General features: G+C 39.0%; 1 protein-coding gene and 1 pseudogene across 17 annotated transcripts in view; one reads left to right on the top strand and one right to left on the bottom strand.

The window, feature by feature from the left end:
• Nucleotides 1–2,762: 2,762 nt before the first annotated feature.
• The window catches only part of PPHLN1 (periphilin 1), a 133,626-nt gene continuing 118,400 nt past the window's right edge, over nt 2,763–17,988 (bottom strand). For 15 of the 17 annotated variants that reach the window (XM_017855470.1, XM_017855456.1, XM_017855422.1 and 12 more), the window contains 3 exons: nt 10,044–10,158; nt 8,693–8,793; nt 2,763–5,378 (listed from right to left, as the gene is read on the bottom strand). In XM_017855470.1, coding sequence (XP_017710959.1) covers nt 5,001–5,378; nt 8,693–8,793; nt 10,044–10,158 — 594 coding nt within the window. In that variant the 3' untranslated portion in view covers nt 2,763–5,000. The remainder of the gene's footprint in view (nt 5,379–8,692; nt 8,794–10,043; nt 10,159–17,988) is intronic. The other 2 variants (XM_017855438.1, XM_017855412.1) reach the window with 2 other exon arrangements.
• On the top strand, nt 15,727–17,378 carry LOC108517337 (FMR1 autosomal homolog 1 pseudogene; annotated as a pseudogene).

A 17,988-nucleotide genomic window follows, 5' to 3' on the forward strand; every position in this document is an offset into this window, starting at 1 on the left:
TGCACTCCAGCCTGAACAACAGAGTGAGACCCTGCCTCAAAAAAATTCACACACACAGAAAATCAATCTGTGGGAACAGAGCTGAAAAAACAACATGCTATATAACGAGGCTGTGTCTGCTGCTATACAAATGTTCACAAGGCTGTAACAATACTTACGAAGATTTAAAAGACAGCTTAAAACTCTTAATTCAAAGCTTTTTGAGAATCAGTCCCTTACCCCAAGATTTCCATTATAATGGAAAAGCAGGAGTGGTGCGGTCTGCTTAGGGCCTACATCAGTGAAGTGAATGCTTAGATGTTATTTGACAAAAATAATCAAGTTTGAGCAAAAAGTAAGCTGCTATAACAAGAAACCAAACAAAAACGTGGCTTAAAGAATAAAGACATTTATTCTGCTCTCACATAACAGTTCACTATTCCATGTGGTTATGCAGGTAGGTTCCTTCCATCTTGTGGCTCTGCAAAAAAAAAATCAAGGCTGCATTGCTATTGCTACTTTTGGGAGGGGATAAAAGAGCACAGAGGAGGTACAGTCACTGTCATCAGGTTCCTAACCTGGAATTTGCAGCATTTCCACTCAAATTCCATAAAACTTAGTTGCTTCATCACACCTAAAACTACAAGGAAAACAGCAAATATAGCCCCAGTTAGGCAGACATGTTATTCAATGTCAACCCTTATTACCATGGAAAAAAATGGGAGAACAGATTGTGGTAACTTACCTCAGTTACTGGTCCACCCCTACCCTTTTTTTTTTTCCACTGAATTGGGTAACAGTTCTCTCAAAGAGAACTGGCAGGAAGGAAGTGACCAATACACCACGCACAACCCACAAGCCTTGACCTGGCAAGCAGAGAGTTACTCTCAGGAACTCCACGAGCCAGCCTGAGCAGTGTTACAGCTATAAAGCAACCTGGGTGGCTGGCTGCTGGCAGCACTGAATGTTGTCTAGAATGAATACTTCAGAGATGATCAGATCACCATCTCCAAAACTTCTGCCAAAGAATTGTCAGAGACTTCCCTGGAGCTCAGGATCCATTACAGGAAACTCTGAAGTGAAGCTGAAACCAAAATGTATTTTGGCAGTATAGCAGAGTCTTTCCTTAAGGAGATCTGGCCTCCTCTTCCTTCGAGAGGTTCTAGATCTGTGAAGTTGCTGAGGGCTATGAGAAATCCACGTCTCTTGTAAGAACACTACATAGGTATGTTTCCAAATTTCATTCTTAAGTAGGACAGAAAGGTTAAATAAGCTATAAACATTTAACATCCTTCGCATTCTGCTCTCAACTTACCTTTTCCCACCTTCATCCCATCATCTTCAGCACACAGCTTCAGGACACAGGACCCCTTTCCCTACTCCTGGATTTCTAATAAATAGAAATCTCTGCCTTATAAACTTATTCTCTGCCTGAATAAGTCAAATATAATTTCCTTTGTGAAGGACCTAGGGTCAAATATAATTTCCTTTGTGAAGCCACCTTTAAGTTAACAAATACTGAGTGTCTCCTACGTTCCAAACTATGGTAAGAACTGGAGTCCCAAAGACAAGTTTCCTGCCCTCCAGGAGTTACTACAAAGATAGAGGATCTTAATCCTACAATTCTTTGAAATTCAGATTCATAATTACACAACTACTGAGTACTACTGTATCATGCGCTACCTTTCTTAACTGCTTCTCAGAAGTCAAGACTCCCTAAGTCACCAAAGTGAATACAGTAGCGCCCCCTATGTGTGGAGAATATGCTCGAAGGCCCCAGTGGATGCCTTAAACCATGGAAAATACCAAACCCTATATATACCAGGTTTTTCCTATGCATATACACCTAGGGTAAAGGTTAATTTATAAATTAGGCACAATAAGAGATTAACAACAATAAAATAGAACAATTTTAACAATATACTGTAATCAACTCTTCCTCTGATGATGGGATGTAAGATGGTAAAATGCCTGCATGGTGAGATGAAGTGAGGTGGGTGACGCAGGCATTGTGACACAGCGTGAGGCAACAATTGACTTTCATTTTTTAAGACAGGGTCTGGCTCTGTCACCCAGGCTGGAGTGATCTTGGCTTACTGCAGCCTCAGCCTCCCGGGTTGAAGCGACTCTCATGGCTCAGCCTCCCAAGTAGCTGGGATTACAGGCGCCCACCACCAAGCCCCGCTAATTTTTGTATGTTTAGTAGAGACGGGGCTTTCACTATGTTGGCCAAGCTGGGCTTGAACTCCTGACTTCAAGTGATTCACCTGCCTTGGCCTCCCAAAGTGCTGGGATTACAGGCATGAGCACTACTATGACCTTCTGACAATACATCAGAAGGAGGATCATCTGCTTTGGGTGATCCTGGATCATGGAACCATGACATAGTCAATGGCTGGATGTCAGGAGTAAATGGCACAGATGACTAACAGGTGGGTAGTGTGTAGAGTGTGGATACACTAGAGAAAGGGATGATTCATGTGCCAGGTGGGACAAAGCATGGTGCTGCAAGATTTCATTCAGAATGGCACACAGTTGAAAACTTACAAGTTGTTCTGAAATTTTCCATCTAATATTTTTGGCCAATAGTAGCCATGGTTTACTTATACCATGGAAAGCAAAGTCAGATGAGGGGGGCACTGCTGTAGTTTCTCAGTTCTTACACTTCCTCTATCCTGCCGCTGAGTAAGTAAACTGAAGACTAAGAAGTAATCTTGCAGTAGAGAGTAATAAAGCCCACATTTTAGCAAAATGCATTAAGCCTGTTAAGAAAAAAGACAATCTACTTAAACGTGGTTGCTTTATTTTGCACTTTTAAAATTCACAAAAAGCTTTACAATATCTACATTCTGCCTGTTGGTAACCAAGGCTTTATGGTAAGACAATGAAAATTTTATCACACCAACTGGGCATATGCAAAAAAAATGAATAATTTACAAACAAGTCTTTTTAATCAAGAACATTGTGTAAAACATACACTCTGGTAAACATTTGAATTCATCCATCCTAAAATTAGACTTTAAGAGGCCAAAAGAAAAAAAAAAAAAAAAAAACCCAAACAGATTTTAGCACTAACAAGCCTACCAGAATAATGCTGATGGCAAGCTATAAACAGCTTTAAATGCTGACTGTAATTTGGGGAAAGGGGAGAAAAAGAAATTATCTGTTGTATCTATATTTAAATACATCTGTTAGTGAGACTTCTCTAATTTAATGAATTTCAACAAAGTGAACAACTCCTGCGCCTTTGGTAGTTTCTCAAGTTTTGTTTTTAAACTTGTAAGGAAAAACCCCAGGGAAGCGGGGAGAAGGAAAAACAAGACTAGAACTTTCTTAGTCTATCTAAGGTGGGTAACAAATAAAATCACTGCTCATATAAGGGAAGAATACCAGAGTTGTCATGTGGGATTTAGCTTGGCTTATGTTTTATTAAAGTTAAATAAGTATAAACATCTAAATGGCAAAAATAAAAATCCAAGGTGGTCTCATTTAGAAAATTTAAAAAAAAATTAGTGTCCTCAATTAGTTTTTAAATTTGCGGAATGGCACAATACATATTTTGAGGCACCCGTTATAGAATCTGTTAAAATTATGCATACTACTACTTCCTCTTTTAATATAATTTTTATGTACTCTAGGGTAGGTATTATCAGTAGAGGCCACTAAAAATAATGCCAGAATTCAAGTGAGAGAGAATAGAAATGGAAAGAGGAAGGGAGGATAATGAAATTGGGTAGTAAGTAATAACAAACATGAGTTTTAAAGTTTCCTCACTAATAACACAGAATTGTATATTTTGGCTCAATGCCACTAGGCTGCTGAAGTGACCAGGAAGTGAGTGGAATATCTTAATTGTCCCAGTTAGATTCTTAACTAACCCGTGATTTGGATGAGGGGTCATTTCCACAGACTGCTTGGTAAGGGGTAGCTGTGCTGTGCTAACTGCCTATTCGCTTTGTTTCTTTCAAGAACACTTTTGAAAGGACAAGAACCTGTAAAAGGCAGCAGAACAGAACAAAGAACTCATTGGACTACAGAGATTAACACAGCAATAATCTGCCAATAGTTTAATCATGGACATGTTACAATCATCTTGTTTCTGGAGATGGAGAGTATGGACCTATAAAAAATAGAATAAATAAAATTCCACTATTCCTGGCATATTCCAAAATTTTCCTCTTTTGATCAGAATTTTTTTGTACAAGTCCCATGCCAAGTCTGTCCTGAAGACGCTGGTTGAGCGATGGATGAAATGAGTATTCTGACACAGGTATTTTGTGTGAGAATGGCTAGGGGACTGCCGACTTTAGTGCAGCCAAAAACAGAGTGCAGTCCTGATAAGCTGGAGCCGTTTGTATTTATTCAGTACAGACACAATACCAAAGGCCTGAAGCCAACACAATTTGTGAGTAATGAACACTGTCACCTCCCCTTTGCAGGGAGCAGTCTTGCACGGTTTCTGGAGGACATAAGTAAACAAACTTATCTAGATAAATCCCTTTACACACTCTTGTTACCTACTGTTCGCCCTCAGCCTCAGGGTACGAGAATTAGCTGCCTTCAGCTTTATTCTCTCCCGAAGTTTTGGAAAACCTCCCTGCCTTCCAATTGCATCTTTCCTTATAGCGTCTCCTACCACCCTGACCGATCTCCTACATCACCCCTTTTCTGTTTTTTGCATCAGGTTTTGTTGATTGACGACTACAGATGTGTGCAGCAACAGTTTTGTCAGGCATAGCAGTTACTGCTTGTTTTCCGGCTTTACATCCTAGAATTAGTAAACAACAAGAGACAAACATGAGTATAATTAGTAATATTCTTTTCTAATTAAGAAGTGACCCCCAGGAGTGAGGGTCTACCTAGGAGAGATGTTTTTGCATATCCTTCCATATGGCTGTTACTGAGGAACCCCACTGGGGGTATGTTAATCCCTCCTAGCTAAAAAGTCACAGTTAGAAGCTGGGAAGGGGATGTCTGCCTAAGTAATAGGGCTGAAAAAAAGGCAGATTTAGAAAATGGGCTTAATAGGGTATAGCAGGTACGGGTAACAGGTAAAGTGAGAGAACAAAAAGGATTAATACCTTACTCGAGTTGCAATGTACAACAGAGAGCATAGCAAGGAACAAATTTTCCGGAGTGAATGGTGTCTGTGTTCGGAGCAGGATTCGCTCAGCCTCCTGAGTTGTCTTCTTCAGCATCCCCCAGGTAATGTCCGGGGCTCCTGTCGTCCGACGAAGCTGTGTCATCCGACGAACCCGTTTCTTCCGGGCCTGTGGGGGCTGCGGGGCCTGCAGGGGCTGTGGGGCCTGCGGGGTCGTTTCCTTCATTTCTGGTACCAGGTTGGGTCCTAGCCCCACTATGGTATGGTTTGATGCATCGTGCTGGAATCCAAAGAGGGCCTGAGGGGGTGTGAACACAAGCATATCCTCTTCCCCATGTTAGCAAAACATTTGGACCAAGCCATATATTACTATTTACATCTTTCCATAAAACTGTGGTTTTATGTCTTGAGAAGTTTTAGCAAAGTGCTTTTCTATAGCTGATTGAAATTTATCATCTAAATTTCAGAAATTAAGGGTAAACAAGGCTTGTGCTAGTAGTGTTTCAGGGTCTTTACTCATAGTCTCCCTTGTTTTCTGAGCATATTTTTAAGGGTGAAGTGGGCACGTTTTACTATGGCCTGTCCTTGGGGGTTATATGGGATGCCTGTGGAGTGTTGGACACTCCAAGTGTGACAAAATTGTTGAAACTGTGAGCTGGCATAAGCCGGACCCTTATTAGTTTTAATTTTTGTGGGCTGCCGCATAAACATAAAAGTTAAAAGAAGATGTTTAATGACAGATCGGGTGGACTTTCCAGGAAGAGCATGTGTGCTAATTAGGTGAGAACAGGTATCAACGGATACATGTACATATCTCTGTTTTCCAAATTCTGGGACATGTATAACATTTCTTTGTTATAACTGATTAGGTTCTAGTCCTCTAGAGTTAACACCTGTTGAAGGAGGGGACATGCTTGTGAGGCAGCAATCTGGGCATTTACAGGATAATTTGTTTAGCTAGTCTTTGGGTAAGTTGAAATTGTGTAGTTAAGTTTCTCTAATTTTGGTGGAAAAACTGATGTGATTGGATGGCTTGGTTAAGCAGTGACATCATAACTTGCAGTTCTGCTTGATCACTGCCATAATCCAGTGGGCCAAGCAGTGAGCTGTGGGCTCAAATACGTGTGATAAAAATAGAATGTGTACATTGATCTAGCAATTGCTGAAGTCAAAGAAAAAAGGCACACAGGGTGGGCTCAAGAATAGACTTAATGAGGGCTGTTTCAAGGTTCTGCAATAAATAAACAGAGTAAGCAGAGTAACTAACAATACTGATGGGCTGAACGGAAAAAGATTCTAGGGCCAATATTAAAGCTCCAATCTCAGCTCTCTGAGTACTAGTAAACCTAGATGGAGTGAGGGAGTTATGTGGTTTCCACCAGATAGCTGCTTTTCCATTTTTATGAGAGTCATCAGTAAAAAGCATTACAGAGTTAGGTATGGGGGAGGGAACTACTTTTGTAGGCATAACTACAGGAGTACTAGATAAGAACTGAAGTAGTTTGTCAGCAGGAAGGGCATGTTTTATATGGCCTGCATAATCAGAGAGTGCTATTTGAAGGTCTAGAGATAGGGGCAAGACTGCTTCGAATTGTTTTTTACTCAAGGGTATTCTTATGACATCAGGGTCATGACCTAGCAACTGACTGCATCATCTGCTGACTGTATAGATGACTTTACTAACTAGCTGAAAATAGGGAGATAGTGTTTTAGTCCCAGTATGTGAGCAAAAAACCTATTCTAGGAAGTGCAGCCCCAGGGCCATTTGTCCTATTAATCCCATAGGGGAAATGTTTAATAGGAAAAACAAACAATTGGACTGAGTATTGTGGGTCTATGCAATCTAGTTGCCTCTGAGAAATAGCTTGATTTCCTCAATTTCTCTTTTGCTGTGGGGTTAAATACCTGGGAGAGTCTAGGGCTATATTGCCTTTTAGGATAGAAAACAGGTTTTGTAATTTATCAGTAGTTATGCCCAAGGTGGTGTGAAGACAGTTAATATTGCCTAGCAATTTTTGATAATGATTTAAGGTATGTTAGTTGCTAGTATTTAATTTAACCTTTTGAGGTCTTATTGACCAGGAAGTTAGTATGTATCCAAGATACTTCTAAGGTGAGGACATCTGTACTTTTTACTTTTTCAGGTGCTATGATTAAATCTCTTAACCGTGTATTCCTTACAACAGAGACATATAAACTCAAAAGTACTGGCTCCGTTGGGGCTGCTAGTAAAATATCATCCATAAAAATGAATAATCTTGCAGCTAGGAAATTTTTTTCTACTGGGAAGCAAAGCCTGATTTACATAATATTGACACACGGTAGGACTGTTCAGCATTCCTTGAGAAAGTACTTTCTAATGAAATAGGTCAGCTGGCCTTTCATTATTGATAGCTGGTATTGTAAATGCAAACTTTTCTCTGTCCTGTTCTGTAAGGGGAATAGTATAAAAGCAGGTTTTTAAGTCAGTAACAACTATAGGCCAATCTTGAGGAATTGCTGCAGAGGAAGGGAGCCCATTGAAGGGGCCCCATAAATTGCAAATTAGCATTGACAGCTTGTAAGTCATGCAAAAGTCTCCATTTGCCAGGCCTTTGGGGAATGATGAAAACAGGCAAATTTCAAAGGCTGTTTGATGGTTCTGTATGGCCGGCTTTTAATTGCTCCTCAACTAATTCATTGGCTAGTTGTAATTTCTCTCCCTTTAAAGGCCACTGTTCTACCCAAATAGGATTTTAAGACAGCCACATCAGGGATAGGGGAGGAATTGTAACAGTAGCTATTACTAGAAAGAGGTTTGCTGTTTATATTATTCATCAAATTCTGTCCTTCAGGGGAGGTACTGACTGGTCTCTAAAATTGTTTTTAGCTAGCGCTGACCAGTCATATAGGGTTATATGGAAGTTGTCTGCTATGGCCTCAATTAATCCTTTTATAAATGGGCCAGCAGCTCCGTTTTCTCTAATGCTTTTTCTTCTCTCTTTATAAGCATAAAAAGTAATGGTTCATATACTTGATTGCCTTGTCAATTTTGTATCACTGGGCAGGCCAAGAGGTCCCCTTCTAATGCCGCTTGCCTAAGACAGGGTCCCATACCTGTAGCATACCCCTTGTCTTTTTTCCAATTCATTGGGGGAGGGAGCTCAGGGAAAACTTCCGTTTCCTCTTTGGTATCTTTATCCAGTAAAGGGGGTAAAGGGGGACTGAGGGAGGAAGAGGAGGCGATAAGGTGATGGTTCCTCCTCCCTTCCCTTCTTAGGCTCTTCTGTGTACAGCTGGACCAAAGCAGCTTTAACTAAGGCCCATAATGTTAAAGGTGTTACTGGGACCCATTGCCCTTCTGCATGATATCGTTTAAGATTTCTCCCCACTTGTTCTCAAAGCTCTAGGTCCAGCTTGCCTTCTTCTGGGAACCATGGGTTTTGGGAAACAACAGTTTGCATTAGGTCCCTTAACTGAGCCTGCGAAACTGAAGCTCCACTAGCTTTAGGCAGTTGTTTCAATACTTTCATATACTGTTTCTGTTGTGTAGATAGCTGTGGTACCATGATGAAACCCTAGCTTGAGTACTCCCCTGAACTTGGAAATCCCGAGCGAGCACCAATGACTTACTGACTGCGCAGTCTCTTCACCTTCGTTTTCGGGGGTTCCGTCATGATCCATTGCAGCGTTCCTCACAGGGGGCACCTGCTGCCAAGTCTGTCCCGCAGACTCTGGCCGAGCGACGGATGAAAGGAGTATTCAGACGCAGGTATTTTGCGTGAGAATGGCTAGGGGACTGCTGGCTTTAGCGCAGCCGAAAAGAGAGTGCAGTCCTGATAAGCTGGAGCCGCTGCTTGTATTTATTCTGTATTTATGCTGCTTGTATTTATTCTGTATTTATTCGGTACAGACAGAATGCCAAAGGCCTGAAGCCAACAGGATTTGTGGGTCATTAACACTGCCGCCCTCCTTGGCGGGGAGCAGTCTTGCGCTGGATGATCAAAGGTTAGATTCCGGAGGACATCCGTAAACAAACTTATCCAGATACATTTCTTTACACTACCTTGTTACCTACTCTTCGCCCTCAGCCTCGGGGGAAGAGAATTAGCTGCCTTCAGCTTTATTCTCTGAAGCTTTGCAAAACCTCCCAGCCTTCCAAGAAGGTTTGCGTCTTTCCTTAAAGCTTCTCCTACCACCCTGATCGGTCTCCTACAGTCCCAAACTTAAAATATCCCTCATCTTCCACCTCAAATTGCCTCTTCTATTTGTTAGTCTTGTATATGATATTATTTAAGTCTCATACATCAGTGAGAGAGTCAGGAGTTTCAGGATTATTGTAATAGAAGACATTGAGTTCATTACTTGGAAAAATGGATTTTTTTCTGAGGTATCTCTCAGAGATTTAAGTGCTCTATTTTATCATTGAATGATAATTATTCTCAAAGCAAATATTCTCTAAGATACCAAAGTATTCAGTTTATTAGGATAGTACACTTTAACATATTACAAGTTACAAAGCCTAAGAAAAGCAAGCAACAAGTCAATAAAATCACAACTTAGAATTCTAACATTTTCAGATGGTATCATGTGTTGGCTGGGAGCGGTGGCTCACGCCTGTAATCTCAACACTTTGGGAGGCTGAGGCAGGCAGATCACTTGAGGCCAGGAGTTAGAGACTAGCCTGGCCAACACGGTGAAACCCCATCTCTAAAAAAAATATATATATATAAATTCTAATTAAACATTTTAAACAATTTTAGATGTTTATTTAATATTGAAATGTGGTCAACTATCATAAAGTATTTCGCTGCGTCACAAAAATTGCATATATTAAGGATTTACACAATCCAGGAAAAAATTTTTTTAGAAACTGTTTTTTTATTCTGGTCTGAGCAAAAAAATCTAAAAGGCTCTCCAAAATCTTGAGTGGAAGTATCATACTCTGCAATGAAATGCTTGAGTTCTTCAACACACCGCTCACCTATTTCATGTAAATTCTGCCTCAATGCAAACTGTATAGACTTTTCTAATGAAGGATCTTTTTCAATCAGCATTTTCACCACCATCCCGAAAGTTTCACAGTCTTGTCGGTAAACCTAAAAGGTAAAACACATTCTGGTTAGCTGAGAATGAAAATAACTAGCCAAATACTTAGCTGACTGAGTTGGCAGAATTATGACACTAACATGTAAAAGAGAGACACAATATTACAGAACCTTTCTCCTTGCATTGTCACTAGTACCAGAGGCCACTTAAACTTCTATCCTTGAGATCTGCTGACAACTTGAATGAGAAGGAAAACATTAACATACCACATTACTGAATGCAGAAGTGTAAGGCAGTCTATTCAAAGGACATCAGACTAGAGATGAGAATAAGAACAAAGGCTAGGGAAGACATATCAATGACTTTGTTCATTTATTTGTTTGGAAGAAAAAAAGTTTCTGAGCCCCTAACTTTAGATTCTTTGAATCATGATCAGATAACAAATTCTGTTTAGTGGCCAGGTGTGGTGTCTCACACCTGTTATCTTAGCAATTTGGGAGGTGGAAGCGGGTGGATCACTTGAGGTCAGGAGTTCCAGATTAGCCTGGCCAACATGGCAAAACCCCATGTCTACTAAAAATACAAAAAATTGGCTGGGCGTGGTGGCGCGCATCTGTAATCCCAGCTACTTGGGAAGGTGGCAGCCTCTATAAACTGGGAAACGCAAGGGAATATATTTTCCCTAGAGCCTCCAGAGGAAATACAGCCCTGCACTGGATATTCTGATTCGGGTCCAGTGAAACCCGTTTTGAACTTTATATATTATTCTCAGGTTCTCATGGACTATTAACCAAGTTAGACAACACTCTGGGCCATAAAATAAACCTTAAATTTGAAATAATAGGTATCATATAAAATATGCTTTCAGATCACAATGGAATTAAATTAGAACTCAACAACAGAAAGCTAGCTGAAAAATCTCAGAATATGTGGAGATTAAACAACACACTTCTAAATAACACACAAAATCCACTGGAACTAATAAGTGATTATAGCATGGTTGCAGGACACAGGATCTTTTAATATACAAAAGTCAATTAATTGATTTCCTACATACCAGTAATGAGCAAATGGAATTTGAAATTAAAACACAACATCATTTATATTAGCAGTAACAAAACCTCTTAAGTTTGAGTCTAACAAAATACATACAAGATTTATATGAGGAAAACTATAAAATGCTGATGAAAGAAGATACAAATAAATAGAACATAAATAAAATATAAACTATATATTAATATAAATATATGTAACATATAAATAAGATATAGAGAGTCCAAGAATTGACAGGAAGAGTCAATACTGTTAAAATACAAGTGCTTCCCAACTTGACCTACATAAATTTCAGTCTCAATGAAAATCCCAGTAATTAATTTTGTGAATATTGACAAACTGATTTTAAAGTTCATACACAAAGGCAGGAAACCCATAATACTGAATATAATATTGAAGAAAAAAAGGAAAAAAGTCAAAAGACTGACACTATCCAATTTCAAAACTTACTGTAAAGGTGGCTCACACCTGTAATCCCAGCACTTTGGGAGACTGAGGCGGGCAAATGACCTAAGGTCAGGAGTTTGAGACCAGCCTGGCCAACATGGTAAAACCCTGTCTCTACTAAAAATACAAAAATTAGCTGGGCATGGTGGCGTTGTCTGTAGTCCCAGCTACTCAGGAGGTGGAGGCAGAAGAACTGCTTGACCCTGGGAGGCAGAGGTCTCAGTGAGCCAAGATCGTGCAACTGTACTCCAGTCCAGGTGACAGAGTGAGATCTTGTCTCAAAACAAAAAACAAAACACCTTACTGTAAAGTTACAGTAATCAAGACTGTATGCCACTGGCAGAAGAACAGACAGATCAAGGACAGGATAGTCCAGATACCGACCCATACAAATATAGTGAACTGAACTTTAAAAATAGAGCATGGAAATAATTCAATGAAGAAAAGACAGTCTTCAACTTGACAGTTAAGTTCAAGACTTCATTGAACTTCAATGAGTTGAGCAGTGCTTGAACAACTGGATATCTATCTACATGCAAAATAAATAATCTAGACACAGATCTTATACCTTTCAAAAATATGTTAAATCAAAATGGATCATAGACCTAAATATAAATGCAAAACTATAGTATTTATAGAAGGTAACAGAGGAAAAAATCTAGGTGATCTTGAGTTTGGTGATGACTTTTAAATATAACATCAAAGACAATCCAAGAAAAAACCCAATATATTGGATTTCATAAAAATTTAAAAATCTGTGCTTTGTGAAAGACATTGTTATGGGCATGAACAAACAAGCTACAGACTGGGAGAAAATCTTTGTAAAACATGTATGTGATAAACTGGTATCCAAAATATACAAAGAACTGATAACTCAACAACAAGAGGGCTGGGTGCAGTGGCTCATGCCTGTGATCCCAGCACTTCGGGAGGCTGAGGCAGGCAGATCACGAGGTCAGGAGTTCGAGACCAGCCTGACCAATATGGTGAAACCCCATCTCTACTAAAAATACAAAAAATTAGCCAGGCACGGTGATGCATGCCTGTAATCCCAGCTACTCGGGAGGCTGAGGCAGGAGAATTGCTTGAACCTGGGAGGCAGGGGTTGCGGTGAGCCAAGATCACGCCACTCCACTCCAGCCTGGGCTACAGAGTGAGACTCTGTCTCAAAAAAAACCAAAACAAAACAAAAAAACAAAAAACAAACAAAAAAAAAGAAACCCAAATTATTTGCCCAATTATATAACGGGCAAAAAAGTGAATGAACACCTCACCAAAGCAGACATTCAGATGGCAAATGAACATACGAAAAAATGCTCAACATCATTTGTTATTAGGAAATTGAAAATTAAAACGATGATGAGTAGTGAGATACCACTACACATCTATTAGAATGCTTAAAATCCATAACTTAAATTTAAATTTAAATTTAAATCCACAAAAAAATTTGACACCACCAATTTCTGTCAAAAATGTAGAGCCACAGAACTCTCCTTCATTGTTGGTGGGAATACAAAATGCTACAACCACTTTGGTAGACAGTCCAGCAGTTTCTTACAAAGCAAAACATAGTCTTACCATACAATCCAACAATCCCACTGCTAGGTATTTATCCAAATAAGCTGAAAACTTATGTCCATAGAAAAATCTGCATACAAATCTTTATATCAACTTTATTTATAACTGCCAAAAATTGGAAGCATCCAAGATGTTCTTTAATGGATAAATGGACAAACTGCAGTACACTCATACAATGGAATGTTTTTCATTAAAAAAATTAGCTATCAAGCCACAAAATGACACAAAAGAATCTTAAGTGAAAGAAGCCAGTCTGAAAAGGTTATACACTATGATACCAACTATATGACATTCTGGTTATTAAAAAAACAAAAACCCATAGACACTGAAGAGATCATTAGTTGCCAGGAGGAAGGGGAAGGGACAAACAGGTGGAACACAGGACATTTCTTAGGGAGATGAAATTATGCTGTATGGGTCTGTATGGTATGATACTGAATGATACATTATGCATTGGCCAAAATTCACAGAACTGTAGGAGACAAAGAGTGAATCCTAATGTAAACTATGGACTTTATTTAATATTAATATATCAATATTAGTTCATCAATCATAACAAGTGTATCACAGTAATGCAAAATGTTAGTAATAGGGGAAACTGTGTAAGGAGAAGGGGTATATAAGAACTCTTTATGCTCTTGCAGGTTTTCTATAAATTTAAAACAGCTCCAAAAAATAAAATCTATTAAAAATTTTTTTTCAAAAATAATCACACAAAAGTGAAAGAAGAAAAAAAGTTTTCTTAACTTTTGTGCCTGAGTTTCAGTACCTATACCAGACTGTGCTGTTTAACAATTAAATAAGATAATACAGAACACTCAGAATAGTGCCTGCTACATAGGAAGCATTTAATCTAAGGAAGCTATAGTGATGATGATGGAAAGAGGAGAAACAACTATTCTGACTTTGTCTATAGAAGGGAGTACTAGAAAATGGTGTTAGAGCTGGTAAGTTCTCTCTAGGAAAACAAAGAAAAGGAAAAGGAAATGGTGTTTGAGGGAAATGCTAGTGGCTTAGTACAGCTAGAGCATAGGGTATTCACCCTGAAAGGAGATCATGAAGAGCTCCTTCAAGGAGCTTGGTGATCAACAGATAAATTAATAAAGAGGGAAAGAGCTACAAGTAGAAATTGGAACCGTTGGATGTATCAGGAAGAGAAAAAATGAGAAAGAATCTATGCTTTGGGTTCCTGCTACTGAGAGCCAGGACAATAAATATGACAAGATGTGTGAAAGAAAGAAGAGATTAGAGGCTTTACAAGTACAGTAGTCCCCACTTTATCTGAGATTTCAGTTACCTGCTCTAAACTGCAGTCCAAAAATATTAAATGGAAAACTCCAGAAACAAACAATTCTTAAGTTTTAAATTGCATGCTGTTCTGAGTAGTGTGATGAGATCTTGCGCCATCCTGCTTCATCCTGCCCCAGACATAAACCCTCCCCTTGTCCCATATTCAATTTTTATCTACTACCCACCTGTTAGTCACTTAGTAGCCCTCTCAGTTGTTGGATTGGTAAAACATAGCATATACAGGGTTCAGTACTATCTGAGTTTAAGGGATCCACTGAGGATCTTAGAACGTATCCCCTAAGGATAAGGGAGGATACTGTAATGAAGAAGCAGTAGATATATGATAATGTGAAGAGTGATAGGTGGAAGGTTTTTTACTTTTATATATTTCAATGGGGAAGGTACTAGGAGGAGATAAGTTCAGTACTAAGTAGTCACTTGAGTCACTCATGAGACAGCCAGAACCAACTACCAACAGGAAGTTAAGTACATGAGTCTGGACTTCTGAAGAAATAAACAGAAGTGAGGAAGGGATCGATTTTATAATCTTTAGCAGTAATGTCAGCTGAGGCCAGGGGAATTTCTTGAAGGAGGGAGAGTTCTTCCTAGCACCACAAAACTGGTATCAGTAAATGTTCAATGAATAGCTAACGTGTGCTTTAAGAGAATGTAAGAGCCAAAGAGAGCCAAGTGGAGACATCTAAAACCATCAATGTCATCCACTGAAAAGACCACAGAAAAATTAAGAATCAGGAGACAGTGAAGGCACAGATGCCAAAGAAAGAGTTTATAAAATAAGGACACAGTCAATCAAATGCCAGAGAAAGATCAAAGAAACATACTGACTGGATTTGGCAGTTAGGAGGTAAACCACAAGAGCAGCTTGTTGGGATGGTGGAGACTGGAGAGCTGTGCTGTCCAATACAGTAGCCACTAACCACACGTGACTATATTTTATTTTTCATTAGTGAAACAGAATTAATTCTGTTTCTCAGTCACACTAGCTCTATTTCAAATGCTAGTGGCTGCCATACTGGACATGAGGATATAAAACATTTTCATCACTGCAGACAATTCTATTTAGCAGAGTTGTCATGGAGGACTGAGGAGTGAAAAGAAGGGAAAGCTGTCATGGTAAGTGGTGATCTAGTAAATTAAATACATATTTGCAACTATTTTACCATTAAAGTGGAAAATAAAAGCTTACAACTTTTATAGGAGCATTGTGAAATAAAATTAGCATCTGTAAAATGTTCTACAACCTTTTAATGAAAGGTACATAAAAATAAGTTAAAAAAAGAAACTCCAATTGGGGCGTAATATACAAGGAACCATTCATAATGTCTAATGTGTTGATGAGGTCAGGAAAAAAGTGATAGTACATTGATATTAAATACTGGAGATAAATTTAAACCCTTTAATTTGGGCCTTTGCAATGCAGAAGGTGCCAAAACTATTGTAATCTATGTTGCTGTTTGTGCTGTATTAATAGAAGAAGATATCTTTGAGTCCTCCTCAAAGCTGCAGTCCCACTGCCTCTTAAAAACACAGCTTCTAAAAAGAACACTGGTGGTTGCTAAGAAATGCATTACGAACACATGGATCAGAGCTATAGTGCCTGCATTCATATGTAAGTGAAATTATTACAACCACAAAAGGAAGCAACTACAAAATCAATTATAAATTAAGTACAACTTGCAGCAGCTTTTCATGAGGAATTTGTTGTGAGAGAAGATTTAATGGACGTGGCAATAGGAATACATGGTAGTAACATTCAGCAAGCTAGGAAGGTTCCTGGAGTTACCGCCATTGAGCTAGATGAAGACACTGAAACATTAAGAATCTATAGAGAGAGTGCTGATGCTGTAAAAAAGGCTAGAGGTTTCTTGGAATTTGTGCAGGATTTTATTCAGGCTTCTAAGAATCTCACTGGAAAAGTAATTGGAAAAAAATGGGAAAGTTATTCAAGAAATAGTAGACAAATCTGATACAGTTTGGGTGAGAATTGAAGGAGACAGTGAAAATAAACTACCCAGAGAAGACGGTATGATTCCATTTGTATCTGTTGGCACTAAAGAAACCATTGGAAACGTGCAAGTTCTTTTAGAGTACCATATTGCTTATCTAAAGGAAGTAGAACAGCTAAGAATGGAACGCCTACAGATTGATGAGCAGTTACAAGAGATTGGTTCTAGGTCTTATAGTGGAAGAGGCAGAGGTTGTCAGGGCCCTAATTACACCTCTAGTTATGGTACAAATTCTGAGCTGTCTAAACCCTCTGAAATAGAATCTGAGGGTAAAGACAAGCTGAGTGATTGGTCATTGGCAGGAGAAGATGATCAAGACAGCCGACATCAGCGTGACAGCAGGAGACACCCAGGAGGAAGATGCAAAGTGTTTCAGGGGGTCAAGGTCGTGGTGGACCACATGGTGGCAAATCCTCCATCATTTCTGTGCTCAAAGATCCAGACAGCAATCCATACAGCTTACTTGATAATACAGAATCAGATCAGACTGCAGACACTGATGCCAGCGAACCTCATCACAGTACTAATTGTCATACGAGGTCTCGTAGACGAAGGACTGATGAAGATGCTGTTCTGATGGATGGAATGACTGAATCTGATACAGCTTCAGTTACTGAAAATGGGCTAGGCAAAAGATGTGATTGAAGAGCATGGTCCTTCAGAAAAGGCAATAAATAGCCCAACTAGTGCTTCTGGCAATGACATTGCTACAGCATACTCCGGGAGAAGAAAAGATTAATACCTTAAAAGAAGAAAACAGTCAAGAAGCAGCAGTCCTCAATGGTGTTTCATAAACCGAAGAAGTCCTAGTTTACAGTTCTTTTACATTACATTTACAATAATGCTTGTACCAGCTTGCCAAAGATAGAATATGGATTGCCAATCTTTACATCGCACTTTCAGTTCCACCATTTGGAATTCAAAAAGGGGAGGAATCCTGAATAAATCATATGTTAAACATACTTTGACACCTACTGTGTTATAAAATGTATTATCAGATATGCCTTAAGAATAGTATATGTAAATTTTTTAAAAGTTGCTGGCTATAGGAAATGTTACTTTGTTTTCAAAATATGGCAGAGATGGGGGGTGGTGGGTGGGATGGGATCCCTAACATAATATTCTTTATGAAAGCACTGGCTGCTTTTGTAACATTTTTAATATGCAACCACTTCTTCATCGGAGGAAAACTAGAATAAAACGCAATCTAAAATATTTTGCACTGAATTGTAATTTCTTCATTAGTTTAGTCTAGGAACTGGTCTGTTTTAATGGGTTTTTAAAATGCTGTATGTAGTGGAAAATCTGCAGACCAATGGAATACATTTGTTAAACTCTCATCTGCAGGGACACTGTGTGATATTTGGCAGTGACTGTTCCACCTTGAGGCTTTGTTTGGTTTATTTATTAAAGTGCACAGTATTTAAACATCAAACACAGCTTTAGTTAAAACACTAAGCTGAATTAGTCACGTCCATTCAGACA

Source organism: Rhinopithecus bieti, unplaced genomic scaffold (assembly GCF_001698545.2).
Source record: "Rhinopithecus bieti isolate Rb0 unplaced genomic scaffold, ASM169854v2 scaffold_1070, whole genome shotgun sequence".
In the NCBI taxonomy this organism is placed as follows: Eukaryota; Metazoa; Chordata; class Mammalia; order Primates; family Cercopithecidae; genus Rhinopithecus; species Rhinopithecus bieti.